Here is a 19,472-nt window from a genome sequence, read left to right as displayed (position 1 = left end):
TCTGATTATTAGAGAGATTTTAAGCACACAAGCCACGTTTTGAATAGTTTGGTCTATGTCGTAGGAGGCCAGTTATTATGGGCCTGTACTGAGCTCTCCAGAAATGGGAAACCCCGATATAGCGATGCCAATATATTTATCCAGAGGCTTTCAATGGGTTTTAGACTTTGGGCATATTAGGTACACTATATGGCCAAAGGTTTGTGGACACCTGACCATCACACTCATATGTGCTTGTTGAACATCCCATTCCAGATTTATTCCCCGTTTACAGTTATAATAACTTCCACTCTTCTGGGAAGGCTTTCCACTAGATTTTGGGGCGTGGCGGTGTGGATTTGTGTTCATTCACAAAGGCAGTAGTGAGATCAGATACTGATGTTGGATGAGGAGGCTCCAGTTCCAGTTCATCCCAATGAGGTTGAGATCAGGACTCCCAAGTTCTTCCAGTCCAACCTTAACACACCAAGTCTTCATGGAGCTGGCTTTGTGCACAGGATCATCGTCATGCAGGAACAGGTTTGGGCCTCTTAGTTCCAGTGAAGGGAAACTGTAATACTACAGCATATAAAGACATTATATACAATTGTTTACTTAGAACTTTGTGGCAACAGTTTGGGGAAGAAGTACATCTTGCATTTGTGTACAACTTATTTAATCCTAAATTTTAAATTAAACAATGCCCTGCAAACATCCTGTGTTTCATTGTGGCATTTATGTAGATGAAAGATATACACTATATGGCCTAAAGTATGTGGACACCTGACCTTCACACCCATATGTGATTTTTCCCCAGACTGTTGCTACAACGTTGAAAGTACGCAGTTGTGTAGAATGTCTTTGCATACTGTAGTATTACAATTTCTGTTCACTGAAACTAAGAGACCCAAACCTGTTCCGGCATGACGATGCACACAAAGCGAGCTCCATGAAGACATGGTGTGTTAAGGTTGGAGTGAAAGAACTGGAGTGTCCTGCACAGAGCCCTGACTTCAACCCCACTTGAACACCTTTGGGATGAACTGGAACTCTGACTATGTGCCAGACCTCCTCAACCAAAAAGAATGATCAAATCCTCACAGCCACACTCCAAAATCTAGTGGAAAGCCTTCCAAGAAGAGTGGAGGATATTATAAAAGCAAAGGGGGACTAAATCTGGAATGGGATGTTCCACAAGCACATATGGGTGTGGTGGTTAAGTAATATAAGTCCATACAGCTAAATCCTATATAGCTAATCCAGGGAGATTGAACTCAAATTCTACCTGAGCCACATCAACATTTTTGTGAAACCACAAAGGGCTGTAATTTAATGCTATTATTTTTCTTTAAACCTATTTACCATTTTCTTTCAATGAGCACTAATAATGTAGGCTCTAAAATGAAAACGTTAATCAACCTATTCGTATATTGTGCAAACACAAAGTATACTGAGTCCTGTTATTGAAACGTTATTTATCGATGCCATGAATAAGTATGGTGCAAATAAATAATGTTTTAAACATGTAATTGAGGATGAAAATGTAGGTCCCAAATGACCGAACGTCATTAAATTATGGCTTTCAGTCGCTCTTGACAAAAGGGAGAGCCGTGAAGATTTCTGAAATGCATCGTGTGTTGGGGATTTTGTTTTATTATTTATTGGCAAGAAAGCTTAGACAAAGTGGAAATTCCAAAACTGTCCCAAAATACCTATCCTACTACAACTAAATAATGCATTACAAACCTTCTAGGTTAACTGTAACGTTTATGGAGTTGAAAGAGATATATACACAGGGGTTATTTTTGCAGTTTAGCAGGGGAACTAGACTAAACAACAAACCACCACATGTAAACAAACTCCGACATCTAACACCTGCTCTACAATAACAGAGTCTTCTTTACAACACCACAAGCCTGAAGTCCCTCACAGGAAGTGGACAACTTTGAGCACTCAGAGCCTGGGGGTGGGACAACTAACACTGTTGCTACAACTAAAGAGTGTCCATAGCATCCTGTCCAACGGCAAGTGCAGGATTGTGTGTGTGTGTGTGTGTGTGTGTGTGTGTGTGTGTGTGTGTGTGTGTGTGTACAAAGGCAGGAGGGCAGCTGTCGTGCAGACTTGCACCGGCTTAAGAAGTGCAGTGCTTTGCTCTGGGACATCCTGAAGTCTTTAACAAGATTAAAGGCGAGGTAGACACCGTGTAATATGGCAGACACGTTGCGGAGGCTGGTGAACACTTCATCCTACAGTGTCCTGCAGCAAAAACTAGAAACCTGGTACAAAGACTATCATGTAAGTTCCTGCACTAATGGCATTCACATTATATTAAGGTTAATTCACCATGTAGGATAAGTGGTCAAATCTTAAAGGCATGCGATTACAGTCTGATCTGATATGATCCAAAGCAATGTGTTGGAGTTACAGGGTGTTTCGCCTTCTTGTAATTAATGCATTTAGTGACTATAACAACGAGTTATTAAGATATAGCTACACCAAAAGTTCCAAGTAAGCAAAAACTAACAAACTTTTCAATGGAATGTTTGGATTTATTGGCAAAGTTAGGTTGCTATGGACGCCGGTAGTCAGGGCAACGACACAACCATCCAGGGTTTCAATAAAGCCAACCTCTATGCCTGAGACTCGGTAGTGAATGAGTCTGGAGTTGAAAAGTCCTCACACAGTCTGCTGTGTCTACACACCTGACATTTTTACCAGAATAAAAGTAGATGTACAACTTAGGATACTGAAGCATGTTACAAGGGAAATATATGAATGAAAATGTAATCCACAGTTTTGCTTAGTTGCAGGTAGTGAGGAGTCATGATTTTTCACGGACCATTCTGACACTGTTACCTCTGGATCATGTGGAAAATGTCCATGCAGCTCAGAAAATACATTGAGATGTTTTTCATGAAACACATATTGCAGTTTTATTTATATACTCTCATATACTCCTGAGGCAGCCTATGGGACATACTAGTAAAAAAAAAGAATTACCACTTATAGTCCTGTTGTATAAAGGAATATACACAGACATTAAAAAAAAAATTGTTGATCAGTTTAATCGAGTAATAAAGGAAGCTGGGAAATAACTTATCAGCTGGCATAAGTATACGTTTGTGGACGCCTGACTGTCACACTCATATGTTAGCCTTCCCCAAACTTGTTGAAGGCATATGATTGTCTAGTATGTTTTTGTTTCGGAGTGGAAGAACTCGAGTGGCTTGCACAGAGCCCTGACCTCAACCCCATTGAACACCTTTGGGATGAACTGATATGCCAACTGAACCCCAGGTGCTCAGTAGGGTTGAGCAAAAACATACTACACAATCATGTGCCCACATATGGGTGTCATGGTCAGGTATCCACATGCTTTGGCCATACAGTTTAGTCTAACATCTTGATGACCTCAGCTTGTAGCTGATCAAACCAAGCTGCATTTTTCAGCAGGGCTTTCACTTACTCACTGGAGTGACAGCTATTTAAAAAAAGCTTTTTTTTTGTGACTGTAGGGTCTCAAAAGAGACTTAAGACCCTACAGTATGTTGTGGCTTATGACTGATGGATGGGTGACACTTGCTTGCATGCAATAGCAGATAAAGGTGCTGCTTCTTAGCTCCGTATTAACTAGTGTCAGACATTTCTCCAATCAGCACTGGATCATATTGAGCTGTTCCCACAGGTGATCTCATGTGACCAGAACCTGAACCGGTGTTGTGAGCTAGTAGAGCTCACTTCAAATATCCAGGGGCAGCTGTTCACTATACTCAACCTTACTGCACATGAAGGTACAAATCCTGGTGGAAACCAAAGCTTTTCCTTGCTAAGTTTGTGTTATGTTAGAGACTCTGTCTGATGCCCTATTTTATTTAATTTTTTAGACCTCAATTATGTTTAATCTTCTTCATTAAACACACGTTTCACTGCCACTATAAACAATTTTCATATCCATATTACCTACCATTTGCTTGACCATTGTAATAAACCACAGGAACATTTCTGTTTTTTTTTTTTTTTTTTTTGCTGTCTGCCCCAGGTGGTCACTATGCAGGAGTGGACACACTTAAATCTCGCTTGCTGCCATGGCTTGGTACATGCTTCACCATGGCAAGTGCCACTGTCTCTTCAGACACCAGTCTCAATCTTATTCAGGTAAATTTTAAATCTGTTCTTTTATACTTTATTAAAAGGTGGTGCAGAACCTGGTTTGGATTCTTTCATTGTACAGTTGTTGAGCCATCCCTTTGTGTCAGGGATACTGCCTGGGTGTAATATTCTGTACTGTACGTGTATGTATGTGGGTGTGTTGAGTAGGACAATGTGGAGAAGGAGCGAAGGATCCGTGAACTGTCGTTGTCTCATGAGAGTGACATGCATAAGATTGAGGACCAGCTCTGCTCTACACGTATAGAGCTGGACTCTGTCAAACAGCAGTCAGTATCAGGTCCACTTACCTAGCAGGCCAAGCTGCACTTCAGCACTCACCCAAAACATGGCTCCAGTTATGCTAGATGCATAGATTAATGATCAGTATTAGGTCATAGCATACATAAGCTTGGATTTGATGTGTCCTCAGACTTGCTGATGCTAAAATTGAACTGGACTCCAGCAAAAACAGATCAGCGACCACTCTTCTTGCCACAGAAGATGAGATACTGCACCTGAAAGCAGAGTGAGTTACATGCCTTCCACTAATCAGAGTACACAAAAGTAGATATATTAGATAAGATAATAAACTATTTTGTACCAAATTTTGATCTTAATATTTCTAAGGTTATGCTTGAACATTATTTTATGCTTGCCACAGTACTGTATATTGCCACCACCCGAATAATATCCAATCAGTTGTGGTCTCATTCCATTGATGGATGGGGTAGAAAAGGGCCTGAAAGTCTAGCAAGAGAAGGACTAGAGTCAGTAATTGTACAAAAAAGGGCAGAATTTGCCGCTACATTGATGACTTGGAGACCGTGCAAAGGATCATCTTCATTGCGAAAAAAAACCCTCTTTCCCATCTTCATTGCTGAATGTTTTTTTCCCCTTTCTTAAACACGTTCTTTTGAGAGGGGTGAACACTCTTTAGCGCAGGATTTCCATAACTAAAGTGTGTTGTGTGTTGGTGCAGGTTGCGTACGGCCTATGATCAGGTGGACCTCTATAAGAAGAAGCTGGATATTCTGGAGGACTATGAGAGGCAGGTCAGATTACTGAGAGATGAGGTCACCTTTCTCACGGCCGACAAATCCATGCTTCAGGAAAGGTAAGACACGCACACAAACGTACACACACACACACGCACACTCTTGGTTATCACCTATACAGTGTTCTAAAGCAAAATATAACATATTCTACACCTAGTCACAGATTAGACTTTGTTACTAAATCCTACTGTTTAGTACTGCATGATTTACTTCGTCCATGTCTCAGGCTGGTGAGGAGTCGTTCTCCCAGTCCTCTTCCTCGGCGGAGTCGTAACAGCAGCCCTGTTAGGAGCGAGTCTCCTACGCGTGCCCAGCTCACCAGCTCATCTCGCCATGCCCGGCTTGTGTCACGCTTCTCTGACCTGTACGCCATTGAACGGCTGGAGGCCCAGAGCCTCCTCCGCCGCTACATCGATGACTTGGAGACAGTGCAGAGGATCATCTTCATTGCTGCTGTGGTACGAAGCAACAGCTTTACTTCTGGCTTTTGTATCATTTTTGTGTTGTTTTTGTTTAATTATGTCAAATTTCTTGCTTATATTCTAATTGCTGTTCAGATTTAAAGTGCCACAATACAATGATGCGCAAACAATAAATACTGATCGATTTTACTGTTGAACCAACAGGAATCATTTCAGGCAGCTAAATTGGCCTATCGTCAGTTTAAACTGCGTGTGAGGAAAACTCTTTCTCCTACACACATGGGTCCTGAGAGTCTGGAGGATGCCGTAGAGGACTACATCGTCAGAAACCTTGACCTTTACGATGTGCAGACAAGTGTTAATGTATGTCCTTGGCATTGGCCTAAGCACCTTATTTTTAAAGATATATATATATATATATATATATATATATATATATATATATATATATATACACACATAATAGGGAATGACAGCATTGTGAATAAAGTGCTCCATTTATCTTCTATCTTCTACCTTCTAATTACAAAGGAGATTTTTAAGGGTTAGTACCAACAGCACCATTCAGGGGACCACTAATGTCAATTATATTGCTCTGATGAGGCTGCAAAAGACAGGGAGTATATTTCAAATGCAGCAGTGACAATTAACAATAACTGAATATTATTTAATTTATTATTAATAATAAATGAAATAAGCAACATTACTGTTATAAAGAGGTACCACTACCCCCTCTTCCCCTAGTTGATTTTTTTTTCAATTTCTTACTTCTACAAATAGCCTAAAATATGTTGAACATGATACAAAAAGAAGGGTTAAGCCGTGGCCTCAGCATGAGTGGTTGAGAAAACCTGTTTGGAAACTGGCTTCTGGTCCTGAATGCTTGTTTGTGTTTGGATGGACCACTGTAGATCATGGGGCCGGAGCTTTGTGAACATAGGCCCAACCCATCTACAGTGCTGTGAAAAAGTATTTGATTTCTTCTTTTTTTGTGTATATCACATACTAAATAGTTTTAGATCAAAAGATAAAACAAAGGCAACCTGAGTAAACACACAATACTGGCTTATTTAAATATTTTTTATTGAAGCAAAAAATAGTTATCCAACACCTATCACCCATGTGGAAAACTAATTGCTCTCTTAAATTTAAAATCTGTTTGTGCCACCTTTAGCAGTAATAACTGCAACCAAATGCTGGAGATCAGTCTTTCACTTACGTCTAGGACTAGGATTTACTCCTAGACTTTGGATCATTGTCTTGCTGCATAATCCAGTTGCGCTTGAGTTTCAACTTACAGACTAAAGACCGGATATTCTCCTTTAGGATTTTCTGATAGAGAGCAGGATTCACATTTCCCTCAATTTCAGCAAGTTGCCCAGGCCCTGAAGCAGCAAAGCATCCCCACACCATCACTCTTCCACCACCATGCTTGACTGTAGGTATGACGTTCTTTTTGTGTAATTCTGTGTTTGATTTATACCACATGTAACGGGACCCCTATCTTCCAAACAGTCCCACTTTCGACTCCACAGAACATTCTCCCAAAAGGTTTGAGGATCATCAATGTGTTTTTTGGCAAAATTCAGACTTAATGTTCTTCTGGGTTAGCAGTGGTTTTCACCTCGCCCCTCTTCCATGAATGCCATTTTTGCCTAGTGTCTTTCTGATAGTGGAGTCATGAACAGTGACCTTTATTGATGCAAGAGAGGCCTTTGATGTTGTCCTTGGCTCTTTTGTGTCTTTTTAATTAAATGTAAAAGTTCTATTTATGTGTTGATTTGATTGAACAGGGTTTGCAGTAATCAGGCCTGGTTGCATCTAGTCCAGCTGAACCCCATTATGAATGCAGTTTCATAGATTTGGGGAATTAGTAACTACGGCGGCAAATACATTTTCACACAGGCCCAGTTGGTATTGGATAACTTTTTTGCTTCAATAAATAACATTATCATTTAAAAACTGTATTTTGTGTTTACTCAGGTTGCCTTTGTTTTATCTTAGATTTTATTTTCATTTCTGAAACAATTTCGTATAAGATACTCACAAAAACAGAAGGAATCAGGGGCAAATACTTTTTCACAGCACTGTATTAACTGTTAGAGACCTAATCTTGAAAAATAACCGATTAATCAGCCAGTAGTTTTTAGAATTGATACTGAATGAAAGCATACAACGCTTTCATATATAAAACTTATACATTCAAACTGAACTAAAAAGTAAAACTCCAAATAACAAATAAAAACAGAGACATCCAAAATGAATCAAAAAACACAACAAAATTTGTCAGTGATAGTTTGGATTTTGCCTTTAGAGGCCGCTCTCGTACTGTATAACGACAGCGGACCCTTCTCAGTCGCTCCCGCAAACCAGTGTGGATTTTTGCCGATATGCCATAGTTCCACCAATTGGTTATCTGTACTGATTAATCAGCAAAACCGATCAATTGGTCGACCTCTAGTAGACACCAAGGAAATAATTATAATGAATAATTATGTCATAATTAAACTGTGACACTACAGCCATGTTTTCACCTTGCTCCAGGATGTGATCAACTCAATGAACGTGAACCCACGTATATCCTTCCCTCCAGAAGTGGACTTTATGCTCATCAGTTGTTTCATCAGAGAGATGTGTAGAATTGCTTTCGACATGCAGACGCTACATCCTCCCCTAGACCTCGCCTTTAGCTCTGATGGAGAACTCTACAATGACATCAAGTGAGAGGATATCCATCGTTTTGTATTTTTCACACACTACCATGTCACATGGTGCAGAATGAAAACCTTAACTTCAGTATACACAAAATTTAGATGGATCGATAGCATTTTCTATTGGACAGTGCACTATGGGGTGGCTCACTAAATTCACTATGATCCAGCAGTTTGTTACATTTACATTTAGGGCACCCTTATCCAGAGCAACTTACATTTATACAACTGTACAGTTGTGGGTTAAGGGCCTTGCTCAAGGACCAAGCAGTGGCAGGTTAGCAGTGCTGGGATTTGAACCGATCAGAAGTCCAAGGTCATAACCACTCAGCTGGTTATGATTTTTTTTCAGTTGATACCTTACATTAGCTACTTATACTTACATAATTTGATTAACGTAATGAATTAGCCAATGCCAGCTAGGTATCAAATGGTAGCTCAGCCAATCAGTCTCAAAGCTCTAAAATATTTTATGGTCAACTCAATATACCTGTGAAAATGTTACAACTACAATTTGACATTTTACATACAGTATTAATTAACTAATAACACTTAACACTTTGAGATAATATTTGATGTGCAATCTTACGTACACTTCAGGTAATAGCTCTCAATGTGAGCATGACTGTCATGAAGCAGCGGAGTTTCCATGACCAGTATGGGCAGGCGTGTAGGGGCAAGTAGGGGTGAGTAGGGGTGTAACATAGTGTAAGCTTATGGATATAACTCTGTTCTATGAACACTGGACAACCACTGTGCTCATCCATCAACCTAAGCTGAACTAAGCGAGAAGTTTTCAAAGCGAATGTCTGCCATTACTGATAACTTTTTATACTTTGGTGTCAAAGATTCTCAGCATGTGAGTGAAAGAAAGTATCTAGGTGTTGAAACACTGCCCCTGGTGGTTATCCAGTGTTCATGGAGCAAGGTTTCATCCATAACATTACATTGTTGTTTTTTTGTGCATTTATTACATCATCTGGCATGCGTCGCCATCCAAAGCCCAAAACCCATCCGTCCACAACCTCTAGAGAACTCCTACTTTAACAGGTAGCCTTGTGAAATGGGAGACTGAGACTTCACTTTAGGATACAGATAACATGGGGTTCCCTTTTATTACTGTTCCGCACAATCCAGTGGAAATTCAATATAAATATCATCCATTGCAGACACATATGCATACATATAAACAGAACTTTTCTAAAAACTTAATTTCTCCCTTTTTTCCCCTCAGGTACAGGCGTAGTTATGATTCAGAGTTCACTGCGCCACTGGTGGCGTATCACGTGTGGCCTGCACTGATGGAGGGAGACTCGGTCCTAGTGAAAGGAGAGGCTGTCACCAGGAGAGGGGCATTGGTATATACTCTCTCTCTCTCTCTCTCTCTCTCTCTCTCTCTCTCTCTCTCTCTCTCTCTCTCTCTCTCTATATATATATATATATATATATATATATATATATATATATATATATATATATATATATATATATATATACACACACATATATATATATATATATATATATATAAAAAGACTTCCCTCTTCATTCACAACCCACCACTAAACCACACACCCATTGTCCCATGGTGTGTGAGTTGTAACTATGCAATCTAGTTGTGTACATGTGTTTCTAATGTGTTAGTTTTCTATAGTAGTGGGTGTTAATTTAACAGTTAACAGTTTTTCAAGTCAGGGTATGTCAGTAATTGGCATAACAATAGTTTCATCTGCTGGGTGTGTTCGTGTTGTAACTGTATTAGTTCTGTAACAGTAACATTCTGTGTTGTGTGTGTGTGTGTTAGTGGAGGAGCCGAAGCCGCAGCTGCAGCCCGGTTCGCTCTCGGTCAGGAAGCCCCAGCCGCACACTTGTAAGTTCATTTTGATCATTCAGCCAATCGCACTCAGTGGTCCCATGACATGTGTTTACTAAGGAACTTTTAAAGGTATTTGTAAATGTGTGTGTTAGGTGGAATATTAAGTTTTGCATTCCTTTTACACATGCTTGCTTCCTTGGTCTAAGGGTAGGTATATGACTATTCTCCAGCTCATTACTGATGTGTAAATACTGTATGTTTGTTATCTTCTCTCTCTCTCTCTCTCTCGCTCGCTCGCTCTCTCATATACACTTTCTTTCAGATGTCCAGTCGTAGTCGGAGTCCTTCCCCTGGACGTCTCTCCACTAGCCGACTGTAAATTTCACGTAAATTTCAAGCCACTCGGAAGGTTCTGTAAAGACTCTTGATTTCAGACAAACACCATTAGCATTAATGATATTTTCCTATAAAAAATTTTTCTCTTTACACAAAGCCATGGAAAGTGGCATCAGATGGACCAGAAATATGCTTTAATAAATCTGCACCACATCCACAGTATACATGCTAGTACATTACACCGTAGCCTTAAGATAACAATAAAAAAAGGTCTTCAGGCTTTGGCCTATATCTGTGGCTAAGGTGCTTTATCTGATACAGACCTCAATCATTTTAAAGGTGCTATGGTTTCAGTCTTTCCTATAGAGTACCTGAGAGAGATTTTTGTGTGTGGATAATGTTCATTATTTAGACAATATGTTGTAGCATTTTGAGACCCTGCTTCTAATGCAGAAGTACTGTGTGTGCCCTGTGTGATAGATTTTTATTCTCAAATTCCAGGCAGCATTATTATTTTTTTTATTATTGTCCTAGATCTATTTGTGTTAGATTTCTCCCAATCAAAAAGCCTAATCATTTAAAATACTTACTTGGTTACTTAATTACTTGAACATTTACAAAATGTTGGAATTTTTAACGTATAATACAGCAGCACTACTTCTTTAATAATAATTGATAATCTTTCACTGCAAGATTGTTCAAACCAATTAAATGTAATGACCATATATATATATATTACACACATTAATGTATTTTCTGCATGCTTTGCCACTTTACATTTGTGTTAGACCACTATATTGGCAATGTAACTTCACTGGTGCTAAAGTGCTAAAGTTTACTCGTCAGAACCTCTTCACTACCATGCAGATCCAAATGGATTATGGTTTTTAAATGTTTACTGTGGTCATCCTCAGAGTGCTTATTGAGGTGCTCGACATTTTTCCTTCTATTATAATCACTGTGTTTCATTGTTTTCTCTGTTATTCAATCATTTTAAAACATTAAAATTGAATAAATGAAACCTGAGTGAGAATTTCTTAACATTAACTTGTTTTCAGGAAACTTAACTTATAAAGTCAATTGATGCTCAACTTTTATTCTCTCTTATAATACAAGGTAAACTGAAACATTTCACTGTAGCTGTAATTCATTTACATTACAACAAAGATGGAATGGAGACACTCGACAGAGCCACAAATAGCACAAACAGTAAGTGGTTTTTATGTTCATTTATTAAGCTCAACCCCTTAAAAGTACATTCAGTATTCTCCACTAGGGGTCCAACAAACACCATGAAAGAGCAGAATTCTTCTGAAGCATGAAAGGTGTTGTTAGTTTCTGGCACTCATGTACAGCTTCCATGAACGATATAGACATTGTGTCTTGATAAAGGGCTGTGACTTCTTCCAGTTGGTTTATTCACAGAATTACTGAACCGTTCAAAAGAATGGGGAAAAATTATTGCACAAACTAAGCATTATACTCGATGGTTCAAATGTTCAACTGAAACAGTAGGAGAATACATACCGCTAACAAAAATCATTCCTATAGCAACTCCTTATTTAAAGGATATGAGTCAAAATAACCAAAAATAGCACTGAAATACAAAATCTGTGTCAAAGATTTAGAAAAGTTGAAAATGTCTTACATGTCTGATTAGCATACTGCGTCTCACATAGTGAGAAAGATGGTGAGGGAGTCAAAAATATGAAATGTGAATTAGTGGGATGGATCACTGATGCTGTTTGGTGCTCCAGGGGTTCTTGTGAGGTTAATAGCATAACATATTCTGCTAAGTAACAAGATGTTTGCCACCTATACTTTGCCACATGGTTGCCTCTTCCAGACAGATCAGATTTAGCCGTAATGGATCTTTCAACGTTTTAGATTATTTGAAATTAAAATTTCCCAAACATTCAAATCACCATGGAGTAATTGTATCACGAATTCAAGATATTTTAGACCAAAACCAGATTGACTTTGCCAGAAGGTTAAGACTTGGCCATGCCAGAATATAAAGGAGTTTAATATTTTGAAAGCCAAGATTCCTCTACTAGTGTCTCCAACCTGGTTAGACACTACAGGAAGAGACTCTTCATACATTTATGAAGGTGCCAATAATTATGGAATTGCCTAATTTAGTAAGAATTAGAAGTCAAAGGAAGGATGCTTATAGGCCCAAGGAAGAATATAGATTTTAGGTATAATATATGTAAATATACATATATAGAGTGTTTAGATGCTGTAAAGCAAAGATACCTTCAAAAATAATGAAATCAAACATTTTGTAAAGTATCTTTATTTTTTTATACTACTGTAACGTGCATTAAACAGCAATAAACAAAGTTAATATTTGGCAGTCCCTCCAGGATTTCGTGATTTTCGATTGCAGAAACGAACGCAAAATCAAGCAAACTCTGCAATATTTGGATGAAACATGCAATTTTTCGAAATTACTGCAGTTTTGGGCCGAGACGCATCACGTGACGTCATCAATACGCGCATTCAGCCAAAACCCTCTTCGATTCACGTGCGTCAAATATGAGGACAGCTAAAAGGTCTCATTTACCAACAAACATCATAGCGAAAGACCGTGCAAAACAATTTCATGTGATTGCAATATTGCCAGTTCAAGTCATGTTCCACAAAAAAAGCACAAAAATGTTTTGAAAAAATCTGCAGCAAAATCCAGCAATTTTTGGCCGCAACGATTACAAAAAAAAAACCCTCCATGAAATCCTGTAATATGGACTGATTTGGCATAACCCTTCACCTTTAAAAATAAGCATCTTGGAGAACCTGCGACAGTTCTTCTGGAGAGTTCTTCTATCTGTCGCACTTGCTTCTTGTCTTGTAATATGTTACTTTCTTTACTGACGTACAAATATTTTTCTGGAGAAACTTTTTATGTTCTTTTTTTTGAAAAAAGTTGTAAATCTAAAAATTGTTCCTTTTTTTTACGGATGCAATATTGCAGAAGACATCAAACAAACATCTAACACAAAATTTAGATTGAACAAAAATAGTCCTAGTGCCTAAGACTTTACTGTACACTTTACTGTATATGATTACAGCTTGGTTTATTAGAAGTTCATTATCAGTTTTTAATTACAAAGTGCACTTTGTTATTGCCAGTTGCTAGCTTAAAAATAATCATTTGAGCACTTCAAATTGTAATCAGAAACAACCGTTATAAGACAGAGCCCATGATCCCATGGTGATATCACGCCACATAAAAGCACACTAAAATAGAAACATGCTGCTAAATGTTGCTCTCACAGAGAAAGCAAATAAAAACATTTAATGGTTGCCACAGCATTATATAACCTACAGATGCCAAATCATGAGTCAGGAAGCAAGACTTGCTGCAGTGCAATTGTGGATTGCTTCAAGGCCAAATCAGACCAGTAAATTATAGCACAGACCGGTATTACTGCGGACACCACATGGCATTTCTGAAATGAATAGATGATTATGTATATTATTATTGAAATACCCTGACATGAGGTTATTTTTAGTCCGGTTGCTGTCTTTCTGTTTGTGTTCTGTTTTATTGGCTGAAGCAGAGAACCAAGACCTCCACAGGTTAGGTTGGATTTGGAGTCTGGCTCCAAAAACCAGTATTTATGAAGACTGTGAAGTGATATGCTTATTATTTGAGGTGTGTCTCCCAAAATCACTTTAGCTTGCAGTTTGTGATACAAACCAATATTAATGTATACAATTAATGTATACAATGTTATCCTAACTATAACAATTACAACAGAGAGAGAGAGATAGAGAGAGAGAGAGATTAAAACTAGTCTCAGATCAGGATAGAAGTCTACACTATGGGTTGCTCAGGGAAAGCTGAGAAAACCATCATCCCTTTGACTGACTTTGGTTAAGCATGTAAACAACCTGGTTTGAGTTTAGGTCAAACGTTATACGAGAACTGGATGGGGGAATGAAAAGATTTTGGCACAGGGGGGCGCTCTTGCTCTACAGTACAGCAGATGGGCAAGACAGAGCGAACGAAGGATCTCAGCAATGAAGTTTACATCAGCGGTGGAAAATAAGCCTAAGAGCTTAGCTAACAGGGTGTGTACTTGAGAGGGGACTAAATAAGGGCGAGAGATGACAAGAAAAGGATTTTGTCTTTGAGCCGTCAAAAGCCAGTACACATCACTTTCCTAGAGCAAGGTCTGTGTAATTAGTTAGAATTAGGCTATTCCTCAGCTCCAGAAAGAAAAGATATCAACAAGTATTATATAAAGGTCATCAGGGAGATAAGAATCAGGGATGATAATCTTATCAGCCTGTTAGTGTTTACGAACATTGTTTACACACTTCTCTGAACTCATTAAGAGCCCAATGATGATACCAGCATCAGTGAAGATGCTGTGGTCACAATTACTAATCAACACCAGCTAATTAGGCCATACAAATGAGATGAACACTGCTAACATGGACTTATTAGAAACAGACTAATGATCTCCCTTTGGCAAGTTATCCAGGGCCCTGGCCTGTAGCAAACCTCCTCAAAGAGAGAGATTGGGAGAGACGGAGAGAAAAAAAACCCAGAAGCTTCATGATGAATGAGCAATGGAGAAATTAGGGAGCGAGGTCATGTTAAAGGCTGTAGAACTGTGAGCTTAATTAAAATGTAAAATAAAAATCTAGTTCAAACCATAATTGCTGAACAAGTCTGGCTTGTGACCAAACCACAGACAGCACTGGAGCATCAAACGCAGAGGTATGAAGTCTTGGAGAACCACAGCAATGCAAAGTTTGATAATGATGTGGTCAGTATACTCAGGTGTGTAAAATAAACTTTAGTGTGGTTCTCCAAAAACTGAATGATTACTTACAGTAAAGACCAAATTTTCTCTATACTTGTTGGCCACCATGAAGAACCGCCAAGAAGACGTATGGAATTCCCTCACTCCAACCAACACACTTCCTTTTTTCCCCTTTGAAATGTTTTCTGTTCAGGTAAGTGGAATCCCTTGCATGCAGGAGCTGTTTTCCATCTCATTAACTGTGCTGTGGAGCCTTTCAGTTTGACTCCTTGGGGACATGTATGGAAAAAAGTTTTGCCAGGAAGCACTTTTCCGGTAGAGGACGCAGTGGGATGGAATATTCCCATATATCCTACACCCAGGTTGGCAGAGTGAGATGCCGGGGGTCAAGCGGAAAGCTTGGTGTGGTTTGGTTTGGGTCAGCGGGACCTGGCCAGAGCCATACTGGTCTATGAAGGGATGCAGGATTACCCACCAGTGGAGGAATGTTTACTCAGGTGTGATGTGGTTAAAACTGGGGATGGCAGAACAGCCGTCCTGTTCCTTTAGTGCGTCCTTTAGTTTCTTTAGTTCGAACACACTACTTTCACTTATTCTTCTCATCCATTGGCTCTTGGATTTTCCATGAACTCCTAGGTGCCCAATATACTGTATATCACTTCAAAGTACATTACTCTAAAGTAAGGTACTAACTATGAGTCACGATGTCACAATGCACAAATTTCTTAATATTTACAGCAAGAAAGAGATGCAACAGGAAGAGAACGTAACCATTGGAAAAATGACTGGGAAATGAGCTTTTGACATCGTCCTTTTGGCCTTCCATTCTGTAAAAGACATAAAGGTCTATGACAGGGCTTTGACAGGAAATTAGTTTAGAGAATTCCCTGAAGAACAGAGTGGACCAGAAACTAATGACACCACAGTCAGCCATGATGGATATACCTATGATCTACTGGTTTCTGGATTTACATACAGTCTGACTACTGCCCTCATTACTGCATAACTTGAGCTATCTACAGTATCAGGTCAACTCTGACGCATTGTCAGAGTTACAGCTATGCATTGTTAATACTGCTTCCAGATTAAAGCGTATAAGGGTCAAGTGTTTTATATTTCCCAGCTCTCCAGTGATTCAGCAGGTGATAAACCCATTAATGAGTAGCCTGCTTCATCGTAAGGACCATCAAAGTGCCATACAGGTTTTTATGGCTCCTCAAATCATGGCCTAATGGACAAAATAGTCACACTTCCTGTCTTTAATGTGTTCAGTGTGTCACCTGGAGTATTTTTTTTTTAAACAGAGCTAATGCACATGGTGACCAGGGCATTGCTAACGCTTGAATGACTCTGTAGGCTGAGTGAGAAACCATATTTTACTTACTAATGATACACACTTTACTGGGCTGCACGAGGACCCTCATGAGTGAATGCTTTTGGATTTGTGGCACAGCTTGTTCTTCCGTTCACATCTGTCCCTCTATCTCCGTTCTCTATCTCTCGACCCTATTACAGGCCTCACTAAGACTTCTCCCCCACTTTTCCCCTCGTGTTCTTTCTCTAAACTTCTCCCTCTCCCCCTCCCTCTGGTACAGAGAGTTTGATGTGTCCCCGTTGTGTGGAGGAGTCGTTCTGAGTGAGTTCTCCTCTGGCAAGCTCTGTGCGGTTTCTCCCTCTGGACAAGACACAGAAACCTGGCGCAAACCCCGCGGTCCAGCCTAAGCGTCCTAGTAAATCACCCAGCACGATGACACAGTTACGGGCGATTTCACTGAACCACATAAATCAGCTATGATGTGAAATTGAAATGAGATTGCGAGAGAACGTTTGGAAGACTTAAGAAAGAAAATGGGAAAAGAGAAGAGGTTGTAGAAAAAGCAAATATGAAGTGTGTTAGAATAGGGAATTGTATTTGTGATGGAAAAGATCAAGGTACATACTACAATAGTATGCGTAGCAATGAACGAACACTGGAAAATACAAATGAACAAAATGCAAATGAACAATGGCCTGTATACAGTGCTAGCCTTATTACCGTTTTTGTTCAACATATACATGATAATGGATATCATGAGAGAGATATCATGATACATGATAATGAAGCTGTGAAAAAAAACACTGTACAAACTTTATGTCCTGGAGGAAAGATTAGATGCATCACGAGAAATTTACAAGAATAAATGTGTAATGACTTACTGAATGGCTACAGAAAAAAATGTCAAATGAATAAAGTGCTTATCAAGACAGTAATCAGGAATTACTGAAACGGACACTATTTATTTATTTATTTATTTATTTATTTATTTATTTAAATAAAAATAATAACCAACAAACAACATGCAAGAAGTTAGGCTTACAACTAGGCTGTGCTATTTTGGCAGGTCCTGATTGGGGGCTTTAAATCAACAGATATGGGTTACGTTGCACAGGCCTACAGGATTAAAACTGTATTGCAGAACAAGGAAATAGTCCATAGACAAGTGAGAAACCACATATAAATTGGTGGTGACAATCCTGACAACTGTTAATTCAGGACGAATTATGTTGTAACATGTTTAACAGAAAAAAGGCATATGCACATATTTTGAATGGCAGCATGAGTTCTGTTCCTCACTTGCACACACACACACACACACACACACACACACACACACACACACACACACACACACACACACACACACAAATATACAAATGTATCATGAGCAAAAGATCCATGTGATGGCCGTGAAGCTGGTGTTTATGGATGAACCGAGGCTTCTGGGTGTGGTGAATGTGTGGGATCAGACTGCTCTTTCTGAGGTAATGCTTAAGCAGACTCTAGCACATGCACAATGGTCACGCACTAACACAGTTGTATTCCTCTCTTAGGACTAGTTAAATTCATCCGGAGATGAAAATTGTAGTGTACTTTTGGTTAGATTTTTCCAACACCTGGGAGATGGACTGAATATGTGTGAGAGAGAGATAGAGAGAGAGAGAGAGAGAGACAGACAGTTCATGAGAGAGAAGGAAGAAAGAGTCACAGAATTATCCACTATGACTGTACGCCTCCCTTGGCCTCTTGTTTCTTGCCTGGTTTCAGCCTCGCTTCCTGTGGCGAAATACTCACAGGAGATTTTTTTAATGTATCTATGAGGTCATATCTGCCTCCGGCCAAAATCATATGAGGTCATATGAGAGCGATTAATGATGATATAATTCCCATGATAGCAAAACGCACTCTAGCCGTGACATAACAACCCTCTTGTACAACACGGTCACAGCTCTGCGTCTCACTCCAGGGATTCAAATTCAGCATCCTGCATCTTTTGCCTGTTAGCATCGCTCATAAAACAGCTCATCTGCTCCATTTCACTACAGGTTCTACCATCACATTGAAGTTTACCATTTTACAACTGGACCTTCACTACTCAGAATTATTCAGAACATTTCTTTATGAACATGCCAGCAAATTCAGTCAATCACAGGCCAAAACATTTTGAGGCTTTTGACCAATCTTTATAAGGTACAAAAGGAATGTTAGAAATTGGTTTCTATTGGGTTTAAACAAGACTTTAATGAGAAGGTTTCCATTTTCTTTTGTCAAGACTCTACTTGGCCATTTACTGCAGAAGAACTGAAATGCAAACTTGGCAAACTTCATTTGCACTGTAGCCCATAGTTGGACTGGACATACTATAGATGGACAAAAAAAAAATCCAACAGGATGGCATGAAAAGGTAGTGATTTCCAAAACAAATCATTTTCATTGAGAGAGCCAGGCGAGAGCCAGGTAATTATGAAAATAAATATTTCTGTGTAAAAATGAGCTTAAAGTTATAGCACAGGCATGTAGAGATGACCCCAGTAGGGGATGGTACTTGAGGACATGAACTGCAAAGACCATTATATGTACATTGTAAAAAAAAAAAAAAAATTTGAAATAAAAGCGAATATAGCTACAGAACGACCAAGCAGTAACGCACTATGATCTAAGTAGGTAAGAAATCCAACATTTCAGATGCAAGGTTCACTGAGGAAGCTCAATGGTTTATTCTTTCAATTTTCAGTCAGTGATGACATTTTAATTAGTCCACAGGCAGATAACCAGTCCACAGGTACTGGCTGTTCTTAATATGCTGGAACCAATAAGCAAAAAAGAAAGAAAGAAAGAAAGAAAGAAAGAAACTGTAAGAGTGGAATTCTCCAAATCCTAAACAATGTTGACAGGAGTGTTCAGC

At 39.1% G+C, this 19,472-nt stretch overlaps 1 protein-coding gene across 1 annotated transcript; it reads left to right on the top strand.

Moving 5' to 3' along the window:
- Nucleotides 1-970: 970 nt before the first annotated feature.
- spata18 (spermatogenesis associated 18) lies at nucleotides 971-11,452 on the top strand. Its single transcript, XM_053675715.1, has 12 exons — nucleotides 971-2,274; nucleotides 3,665-3,770; nucleotides 4,019-4,134; nucleotides 4,297-4,415; nucleotides 4,559-4,654; nucleotides 5,108-5,242; nucleotides 5,410-5,641; nucleotides 5,810-5,968; nucleotides 8,150-8,325; nucleotides 9,551-9,674; nucleotides 10,121-10,186; nucleotides 10,455-11,452. Exons 1-12 carry the CDS (start codon nucleotides 2,188-2,190, stop codon nucleotides 10,509-10,511), a joined length of 1,473 nt encoding a protein of 490 aa, XP_053531690.1. The 5' UTR covers nucleotides 971-2,187; the 3' UTR covers nucleotides 10,512-11,452.
- Nucleotides 11,453-19,472: the final 8,020 nt, after the last annotated feature.

Source organism: Ictalurus punctatus, chromosome 25 (genome assembly GCF_001660625.3).
Source record: "Ictalurus punctatus breed USDA103 chromosome 25, Coco_2.0, whole genome shotgun sequence".
Lineage (NCBI taxonomy): Eukaryota > Metazoa > Chordata > Actinopteri > Siluriformes > Ictaluridae > Ictalurus > Ictalurus punctatus.
This window is presented reverse-complemented; position numbering and strand designations above follow the sequence as displayed.